Here is a 10,883-nt window from a genome sequence, read left to right as displayed (position 1 = left end):
AGCACGTGCGCTTCTTGGTACAGAGCCATCAAGCATAGCCCTTTTGCATAGCCTTCTTACGCTACAGTAGTAAAGTCTTGTCAATTTTCGGAATCTCCATAGCAAAAGACGAAGAATTGACATCAAAGGGCTATTCCTAGTAGCCTTCCTGCATCTTGAGGTCACGCTACATGGAGGAGCTCCGGGGAAGTCTCTTTGATCGGTGAGATGAAGGGATACAATTTCCTTGATCGTACAGTATGTGGTGTAAACAACCGATTGTTGTTTGTGCGATGCCCGTTGACGTTATCAGATGCTCGCCAAGTTAAGCTTTTCTTATCAATGATCTGCAAGACCGCAACCGAGATACCCAAATTGCAAGCTTTAAACATCGTACCTGCTTCGTCAACACGCAATTTTGGCATAAACTGAGTACAGAAGACGCTTATGTGCTCGAAGAAACACTTGTTAGAAACCAGGGTATTAGTTTCAAGAACAGGACAAGTAGGTGAATTGGGTCATATATTATCACTCGGTATTTATTTGGCTTCCGGGCCTGATCGATCGATTGATTGACTTGATTGATTACTTCATTTAACTGTATCCTGATTGATCGTTTGATCATTCGTGGATTCCATGTCTGAAGGCTACTACATATTCCTATCCCTTCACAAAAATCAACATCCGCGGCTGTACTAAATATATCTTGTCCACCAAAACCAGAAGGTCGAAATTCCAAGACAGAAAATCTCCAGGACTACAGATCGCCTATTCTTTTTTCTTCTGGCCGGAAATAAAAGCCTGGTGGCCGCTGTGAGAACCACCCATAAAACTAGATAAATCTCCGGATAACTGATTTATTAAAACCCCAAAACTAATTGGTGTGCCTAACAAACCGTTGCCTCGTCTAAATCAATGACCGGAAAGACATCTTAACTTCGACCTATGCCATAGATACATGCTTAATTCTTAGTATATATATTTGGCCATTATATATATGGGACTACAGCTTAGTTTTTATCAAGTACTTGGGACATCGATTCTATTCCGCATTATTTCTTCGGGCACTGGATAGAATATAATATATCCCTTGAGCCAGACCGAGTTGGTTTGGAGCAGACCTTGTACTGTCCGCCAATTGGTAGGGCTTGGTTATTCAAAAGCTTTCTGGAGTAAAGAAACAAGTCTCACTACCATGTTCCTATTGAAGCGAAATAAGTGAAACATACTATCCTAACTAGCTAGTAGCTAAAGCATAATAGTATCATTGATAGTGTATAGGCCACGTCCAACTAACTGGGCACTTCTTATAAGGATAATCATATAAGGTCACTTTTATGGACGCGAAAATGTCGCATTTTCATATGCTTATAGCGATATTTTACCGTTCTAGTCCCGAGTATATATACCCTTATATGGTGATTTAACTTTACTAATTAACCCCTGCTGATTAAGAGGCACACTCCTCATAAAGGTACTTCCAGTTCCCGGTCCTGAGTATACCCTCATATGGAGATTCATCTATACTGATACGTACTGCTGGACTAGTGTCACCCACTAGTCCTACCCCTAGCCGCCCTCAAGTATTACTTCCCACGCTTGCAAATCATCGGCGAGCGGTCTAGCGGGCAATACACTGAGACTGCTCGTCAGGTTAGACACCGCGTGTTTGATCCCTAGGACCTGGGTTCAAATCGGGGGTGGGAGTAGTGCAGTACGGGGCACAGTACTTTTTGTTGAAATTGGTGCATGTACTAAATGTACAGCGGTGGGTAATAAGTGATCAGACAGAACGCCACCAAAATACGCGTTTGCAGGCAAAATTGTGGCTAGGCCGTCCGATGACTTAATACCCACCGCTGTACATAAAACAATGCATATTTTCAATCCTTCATGTTTTTATATATAGCAAGATCCATTTATTTGTGAACCCGATTAAGATGCCCCTCACTGATCAGCTTCTCTCTGTTCGTAGATCTACACATGTATCTACATTCAATACGTATTCGCTGTGATATTTTATAACTTGAACTCTTATTCGAAACTTAGCGGCCTAATGGGCCTACGCTGCATTTGTCTCCTTCTGATCAAATTACATGTAATTAATCACACGGCTTCGATGAATGTACTTGAATTACAAACTCTAATACATCTTGCTCTCCATTAATACCGAGTGATAATGTATGATGCCATTAGCAGCTCAGCTCCGGTTACACAATCCTAAAGTTGCCTAGCGCCTCTCTCCATGTGTCCTACCAAACCAGAGCTTAAAGAAGCAACGGTTTTCACAACGAAGCTCTCCTCCCCTAAAATACCTCACCATCCATCACTCATTGTCACTATCTCTACCTCTATCACCATAAAGTCTATAACACTATCTACGCTCATTTGCAATACAAATATTATATTCCTCACTACTATGCTTCCCGCACGAGCACCTCTCACCCGCGCCGCCTCCTCATCTTCGGCGACCTCGCACCAATCCGGCACCATCAAGGAGCACTGGAATGATCTCCCCTCGCATATGGTGACACCACCTTCGCGCTCCCTCACCTCCACGCCTCTCTCCGTTCCTCCAGGTAATGAGGAGGATGACGAAGAGGAATTCCCAGCTTTGCTAGAAGCATTGTTTGTGAGCACGCCGACAACGCTGCCCGAGCGTGAGAGAAAGCTATTGCATGAAAAAGTGGTTAAGAGTCTATCTACGATCACGGCCCTACAGAAAAGAGAGGTGGCGCAGATAATAAAGAGGCTGGTGATTGAGAGGTCTCTGGGGAAAAAAGAGGCGAAAGAGGCAGTGGTTGCGTTTATTATGAGGGAAAGGGGTGTGGTGGGGTGGGCTGGAGGTGTCCGGAGGGGAGTCGAGAGTGTAATCCTCGACACAGAAGCATAGAGATTGATTCTTTATCATGTATTTTCTTCATTTTTACACATAGAGTACACCTAACTATAGAATTTCATTTTCGTCATTAGAGATCACGAGGTCTGTTGAGCGAAACATCTAGAAATACCCCTCTTGCCTGACGTCTGTAATTGTTGAAAAAAGACCAATATCAATCATTTCTCTGCCTGGCAGCGAACTAGCTTCCCGCGTTTTAACACCGCTCGCGCTCGTCGCAGTGACTGCGTGAATCATTCCCCGCTTTTTAATATCAGGGACTAATCCGGCCGATTGTGGGGTTCAGATCTGGTTAATATTCACGATCGCAGGGTTGTTATTACTAGCGCTATCTAGATATGTCAGATGTCAGTACGCCTAGAGTTGTTGTGCAACTCATTTTCCGGCGTGCCACGGCTGCGCCCCACTGAAATATTCCGAATATGTGATATGGTTTGGTGTGGTGCCGAGCTGAGAGCTATGCGGAGTAAAGATATTCCTATATAAATGTTAATTTGTCGACTATTTCCCCGCTTTGGATTCAGTTGTGGTTAGCGCTGAGCAATTACATATCTTGATTGTAATCACAATAATATGAGACGCTAGATCATCTAGATGTAGCTTTTGGTGATTGTTTGACACAGCACTACTTTGAATCAAGTGTAGTGATACGGATTTTTCTCCTGTTGCAGATGTAGTGTATGTATGGTTCGAACAGATAGGCGTGCCGAGTACAATAAGGGCGCATAAGGCGAAATTATGGATGACCACGCGCGTACGGACGCACGGAGTGAAAGTAAATTTGTGCTGAACATTACTATATAATACACAACTGTACATTTAATACCTGCAGATGCCCAGTTCGTATTAATATCATGGGATCTGTGATTCAAACCTCGCGTGCTCAGTGGAGGAAGCATTAAGACGACCCCGATGGTTCTGGGAAATGCTACCAACGGTTTTAGAACCATGGGGAATTCCACGCTGCTTTCCGGATCGTTTTTGGAAGGTCGACTGTAAAGGTCTGTGACAGGTGTTGGAAGACTTTGTATGGATGACCACGTTTGGTTCTACGAAACATGGTACATAGCTATAGGCCTCTCCAGTTAGCCTATCATGAGAGTAGGAGGAATAGATACTTGTAGATAATCAGATGGGGAGTATGAAATGACAAGTTAAGAAAAATGTATAAAAACTATTCGTAAGAGAAGATCAAAGTTGAGCACGATAGCTGAACCCATGGACTGGATAGAGAACGATGATAGATACAAAGAATGACTTCAGGTTGAGCGAGTGTAATTGATAGAGTTCGAAGCTGAAAGTCTTAGGGATGTAGATAGTTGGTGCTTAGGAAGAGTTCGAGAGAACGCGCGATGTTGACGTGAATGCCCGACGTGATCAAAAGGAGAAACTTTATGCATCACACCACATCCCCACCTTAGATTAGCTCTAACCTTCCCTCTTTCTCTGTAAAACTTAAGAGCAGCACAGAAGGGAATCCTAACATGAAATGGGACTCACCAAGGTAAGAGGCGGCAACCCCTATGAAAGAAAGTTTCATCCGAGTGACAGTTCATGATCAAACTCAACATCACGTATCGTTCATATCCAAATCCCACGCCTATCGCGTGCCGCCCTCCCTCATATTCTCACAGAAATCTCTTCCTTAACCTCGCTTTCCGATCTATCAGGTTGGTGGTGGCAAATCCTCCCCTCATCCTCCTCGCACTCATCACGTCGTTGCGTAAATGAGAGAACTTCCCCCACGCCCATCTCACCGCGTTATAATGAAAAAAAAAGAAGAAAAAGACGCCTCCTTAAAGCTGGGTCTAGTGGCGTCGAGAGAAGGTTGATATATACCGGGGTTTGTATTGTTAAAAGTAATAAACTGGGCCAAAGACGACAGAAACCATATCGATCACGCAATTTTCAATGATATTGCGGATTGGTTATTAGAGCATATACCAGCAAGAAACAAGGATTGTGCATATGGGACATAACCCAATTTGCTGGTAAACGAGGACATACTCTAAGCACATGCCTGTAAAGGAATATGGGATGATTTTCCTTGTGGGTGTGATAGATATTTGGGATTTCGAGATCAGCAATGCATGTATACAGAGTACGTGCTATACTCTATCTTTGCCACCTACACATAGAAATAACTCTGCATATCCAATGGAATATTTCCATCGATGTAGCCATGTCTACTAAGTCTAGGCTTTCCATGATTTCAAATTCCCAAGACCCAAGCTCACGGAAAACCCCATCCTTGTCTTTTTGCGTGGTGTTTGATTTGGGTCTCGCCAATCTGGCCGATGAGCTTTCTCTCCATGCAGGATAAAAATGGTTCCAGGAATATAATCTTCAGCCTCGAGTCCTAGTAGACCTCCCCCACCCCATTATTACCTCCTGCTATATGCAGTACTCTCCCTTGTAATTTGTAACGTAACTAGAACACCCCGAAATCGTCCTAAGAAATCGGTTTAGTCGCCGTCTATACGTGTAAACAGGACGGAAGTCACGAGGAGTACAATCTAATATGTATTAAAATGTTGTGTATGTAGTCCTCCCGAAACGACCGCCTCCAACTTGGTGTGCCTATCTTTGACAGATTAATATTCATACAAAGGCTCAGCTATATGCTCGTATCCTGCCGCACTGGTTCCACCAAACTGTGCATTCAAAGGTTTGATAGACATACAGGAGATAAGCGGTATTCAAGATCGTGGGGGTATAGTGGTTCTCAAATTGGTTCATCCACTCCTTTTATTTGATATCCATGTGAGAGGTCAATACCTATGCGGGCCGAGCTGAAGTCTCTATTTCTGCTAGGAAATTCGGAGAAAGCCTTCTAATGACGATCATCGAACTAGCGCTGTAAATGTATACGTGGATGCAAGCTGCGTTTGGTTCTTGAGTTTCCGTGTTTTTGTGTCTCCACACATGTGTCCTCAGGCACGCACGATAGCTGTTTTTTTTCAGAAAGCTTCGGGATCAACACCAACAGCGCACACGACACAAATGCGCGGTCATATCACAACATACGGATCGATATTTTCGCTGTAAAACTTCTTAATAGAACCGATAGCTATCTGCTTGAGCGGGGTGATGAAGGATCCTTTGGAAAAAACAAACCTTCGTGCCTTACAGAGTTGAGAGTTGTGGTGCAATATTGTGGAGTATTGATGGTGCAATATTTAAACAAATACTAGGTTGAGCACGCCATTTCACTTTGAACTATGATAGGCCTATCTTCTATTTCAAACCCCTTTCAACTGGCTGGTAACTAGATGAAGCTCAGGTATCTAGTACTGGGTAGCAGAGGATATTCCCTTGCCCCTTGGCACTCGATTATCTGTAACGTTAAGATATGTAGCTCCCTCCTCTGCAGGAGTTAATGCGGCGTTGTCACACACCCGCTATGGCCGAAATCTGGTACTGGGGTTGACTGTACGTCCGCGTGAACAGAGCAAAACTAGCGAGACTTCCCCGCTGTTATTGAAGAGAGACAGAGACCAACCAAGTGTATCGAAAAAAATAAACGTGCCCATTCTACTCGACAACGACGGCTCGCCGCTAGAAGATCACAGGAACAATGACATCGACAACTGCATCAGAGAGAGATCAGAGAGAGATCAGAGAGAGATCAGAGGACCTTCGAGTTACCACCAACCAAGTCACCAAACCTTGAAAAAGCTTACCTCGTCTCCAAAGTACCGAAGTTAAGGATCACCAATCGGATAGCTTGAAAACCAAGCGAAAAAGCAAAGGATTTGCTGAAAATGTTTCTCGGTTGCCTCTAGAAACCTCGCACACCCCACCCATTTACTTTTTCTAAGTGGAATCAATGCGTTGTGCCCGTTTTGGCGAAGTTCAGTTGGTAATTAATTAGAATTGAACGAGTGATGCCGCGTTAAGCCCCTCACCGCCCACCATGCTCAAGAATACGCAGTGGGAGGGGTAGTGTGTAGTGCCCAGCATTGTAACTGTGCCGTGGTTGTTGTGTTGCGACATGGAGCTCCGCAATGTCGCCTTCAGGCTGAGCTGTGATTGGATGATTTCGACGACAGGGCTCGAGTTGGACCCTTCCAAGTTCCAAACCTCCCCCACTAACCCACAGTGACGGTTTCTGCTCTTGCCCTCCAACAGATTAGATTCCCGGTTCCGAAAGAAAAAAGAGAACCATGTCAGTCCGGAATGAAAACTTAGTTAGCATGAAAATGTAGGTACATGCCCTCTACGTATGTGGAAGTATGGGGCTAAATAAGAAGGGGCGCACAAGACGGTCCGTTTCCAAGATCTACCCATCAGCAAGCACATCATAAAAGCAGTAATAGTAACACTAGACCTGCAGGAAAAAAGAGCGGAACAAAGGTGTTAAATCCCAAGAATCCTGGTGGCAACACTGCACGGGATAATTCTGCCATATCACGAATTACGAGTTCTATCCATTACACTCTAGCCACTACCAACCTCCACACCCGTCAATATTAGAGTGGTGATTACAAAATTACAAATTCAGAGGACATCCGTCCTTAGTTCATCCCAATACATTTTCCTTCCCCACTTCCATCCTTAAGCCTTTAACAACAACCCACCCTCTTCCCCTTTTTTATTCTTTCCACTCTCTACCTATTCTGTTCATTAGTCGTTACTGTTAATATTCAACAAAGGGTTGAATATCTGCAACATCACGGATAATGACAGACTCGCCCATGTCGTCAAAAATCGGCCATGGCCTCGCAAAGGTCCTAGGAATTGATCTCACCCCAGCTGTCCTTGCGAGAAATCCTCCCTTGGATATTCCAAAAGAGTCAACCTCTGAGGGTGGATCTATCCGGTCAACGTCCTCGGATGCATACATTGAGGAGGAACCTACAATAGTTGAGTGGATTGGGGAGTTCAAGCCAACTGCCCCAGGAGCCGCAGAATATGTCATGAGCCTGTTCCCTTTCATTAGTTGGATTCACAGGTATAACAGGAAATGGCTTTATGGTGATCTGGTCGCTGGTATTACTGTTGGATGTGTCGTCATTCCTCAAGGAAGTAAGTATCTTCCTATGTGCCTCTTTTCCAAAAACAATCCCGGACTAGTCCATACATATATGAAAAAGTGTACTAATCAATATTGATTATTAAATAGTGGCATATGCAAAGCTTGCAAATCTCCCTGTTGAATTCGGTCTTTATTCGTCGTTTGTCGGTGTGATGATCTATTGGTTCTTTGCAACCTCTAAGGATATCACCATTGGCCCCGTTGCTGTTATGTCAACCCTTGTCGGTAATATTGTCGCAAACTCACCTGACCTCCCCGCACAAGCTGTCGCCTCTGGGCTGGCACTTGTAGCTGGAGGTATTGTTACTGCGCTAGGACTGCTACGCCTCGGTTTTGTGGTTGAATATATCCCACTCACTGCCATTGCCGCGTTCATGACCGGATCTGCTATTAGTATTGCTGCAGGCCAGGTTTCCAATTTGATGGGCATGTCGGGTTTCAATACTCGTGGCCCTACATATCTTGTTATCATCAACAGTTTGAAGCATCTCCCAAGCACAAAGATAGATGCTGCTATGGGCTTGTCGGCGTTATTTCTCCTATATCTTTTGAGATGGGTCACCACCGGGTTTTTGACCAAGAGATACCCGCGTCAACAGAAGACTTGGTTCTTCCTGGCTACTCTGAGGACTGCTTTCGTTATCTTGCTCTATACCATGATCTCGTGGTTGGTGAATCGAAACAGGAAGTCCCACCCTCGTTTCAAAATTCTCCAGAAGGTCCCCAGCGGGTTCCAGCATATGGGTGTTCCAGTTGTCAACGCTGAGATCTTTGCATCATTCCGTGCAGAACTCCCAGCCACGGTCATTGTCATGTTGATTGAGCATATCGCTATCTCAAAGTCTTTTGGTAGGATCAACAACTACACAATCAACCCCTCACAGGAAATGATCGCAATTGGTATCACAAATATCTTTGGCCCCTTCTTCGGTGGATATCCCGCAACTGGTTCATTCTCCCGTACTGCCATCAAGTCCAAGGCTGGAGTCCGAACCCCCTTCGCCGGAGTTGTCACTGGAATTGTCGTCCTCCTAGCCATCTATCTCCTCACCAGTGTCTTCTACTATATCCCCAACTCATCCCTCTCGGCCGTCATCATCCACGCTGTTGGCGATCTCATTACCCCGCCGAACACAGTCTATAAGTTTTGGCTTGTTTCTCCCCTGGAAGTGATTATCTTTTTCGCTGGAGTCATCGTCACAATCTTCACCACCATCGAAAATGGAATCTACGTTACCGTTGCCGTATCTGCTGCCGTCCTGTTATTCCGCATCGCAAAGGCCAAGGGCCACTTTTTGGGCCGTGTCAAAATTCACTCGGTTCTCGGAGATCACCTCCTCGGTGGGGGCAACGACGAAAGCCCCCGCCAAAGCAGGGATTCACCCCGCGGGGCCTCATTCCCCCTGGAGACCAAGCGCAGCCCCGCCAAAAAGTCCCTCGGGAGAAGCTTGGACCTCACAAGTTCTAGGAATGTCTTCCTTCCATTCGACCACAAGGACGGTTCAAACCCCGGTATTGAGGTTGTCAGTCCGTATCCAGGTGTTTTCATTTACCGCTTCTCGGAAGGTATGTTTTTTTTGGTCCTTTTCCATGTTGTGCGCGCGCTAACATATAACTTAGGATTTGTTTACTCAAATGCCGCACACTACACCGAGTACCTCGTTGCGCACATCTTCCAGACGACCCGCCCCACCAACCCCGCGCTCATGCCCGAACCCGGTGACCGCCCATGGAACGACCCCGGCCCCAAGATGGGAACCGCCGCTGCCGCAGACACCCGCCCCACGCTCAAGGCTATCATCCTCGACTTTTCGTCAGTCAACAACGTCGACATCACCTCCGTGCAGAATCTCATTGACGTGCGCAATCAACTCGACCGTTATGCATCCCCGGAGAAGGTGGAATGGCATTTTGCGGCCGTCAATAACAGATGGACAAGGCGTGCGCTTGCTGCTGCTGGATTTGGGTTCCCGACGGAGGAGTTCAAGGCTGGGAAGAAGGGATGGACACCAGTGTTCAGCGTTGCCGAGTCGGTGGAGATCCAGGCGGAGGAGATCGATGAGAAGGCAGGCTTTGATGAGGAGGCTGGGAAACCGTTGACTTCCGAGTCTACGAGGAGTAGTGATGAGGTGGCGCCAGTGTCGCTGGGAGTGTTGGCAGCGGGTGGACCAAAGAGAAAGGTGCTGGGAAGTGTGAAGAGGCCGTTCTTTCATCCAGATATCGATGGGGCGTTGCAAAGTGCGATCAGGAGTATTGAGAGTTAGAGTGGGGATGGAGTTTTTTTTGGATACATAAATTTTTTATTCTTTATTTGGATATTGATATTTTTTGGTTATAAAGTATTTTTTTAGGAATTTCTTTTCACTTATTATTTTTCTTCTTTTTTCTCTGTCGTATTTTGACGATATGATTGATGCTGGCGGGGCGATACGGGCTTTGGACGGGGCTGTTCTCTCTCCTGACGGGTTTCCTTTATGTCTGTGATCTATCTGTCTTCTCTAGCGATCGATGTCATTATTGACACCTGATTTACGGTTTATATTTTTTATTTTCCCGTTGGATCTGGATCTTATGTTAATAGGAGCGCGGCGGACGAGTTGGGGGGGGGGGGGTGGAAAAAATGAATTTATTTGAGAATGATATATACTCAGACATAAAAGCAAAAAGGCGCGAGGGAAGATACGTTGACATATGCTCAATATTCCGTGCAAATGGCAGTCCGTGGAAGTGACGACGACGATGATGATGAGAAGTGGACGTGAAGTGTGCAATTTATTTTACTCTATGCAGTAATTGAGCATGTATGTATATACATGTAGGCAGGCAGGCAGGTAGAGTAGGCGCACATATGTATATGTAGGAGAGGAAAAAACAAGGAGATCAGCTGGGCTGGGCTGGGCTGGGGCCATGGGCGAACCATGTACGATCTATCTGATGAACGGGCATCGATTGGGCCGTTGCACGACC

At 45.5% G+C, this 10,883-nt stretch overlaps 2 protein-coding genes across 2 annotated transcripts; both read left to right on the top strand.

Moving 5' to 3' along the window:
* Window positions 1–2,398: 2,398 nt before the first annotated feature.
* On the top strand, window positions 2,399–2,872 carry LAJ45_07694 (uncharacterized protein; the record flags this gene model as incomplete). Its single annotated transcript, XM_046117250.1, has 1 exon — window positions 2,399–2,872. One exon carries the CDS (start codon window positions 2,399–2,401, stop codon window positions 2,870–2,872), a length of 474 nt encoding a protein of 157 aa, XP_045969546.1.
* Window positions 2,873–7,560: 4,688 nt separating this feature from the next.
* Window positions 7,561–10,180, top strand: LAJ45_07693 (uncharacterized protein; the record flags this gene model as incomplete). Its single annotated transcript, XM_046117249.1, has 3 exons — window positions 7,561–7,906; window positions 8,004–9,482; window positions 9,537–10,180. 3 exons carry the CDS (start codon window positions 7,561–7,563, stop codon window positions 10,178–10,180), a joined length of 2,469 nt encoding a protein of 822 aa, XP_045969545.1.
* Window positions 10,181–10,883: the final 703 nt, after the last annotated feature.

This window comes from Morchella importuna, assembly GCF_003444635.1.
Source record: "Morchella importuna strain M04M26 chromosome Unknown Morimp01GS025, whole genome shotgun sequence".
NCBI classification, from domain to species: domain Eukaryota; kingdom Fungi; phylum Ascomycota; class Pezizomycetes; order Pezizales; family Morchellaceae; genus Morchella; species Morchella importuna.
This window is presented reverse-complemented; position numbering and strand designations above follow the sequence as displayed.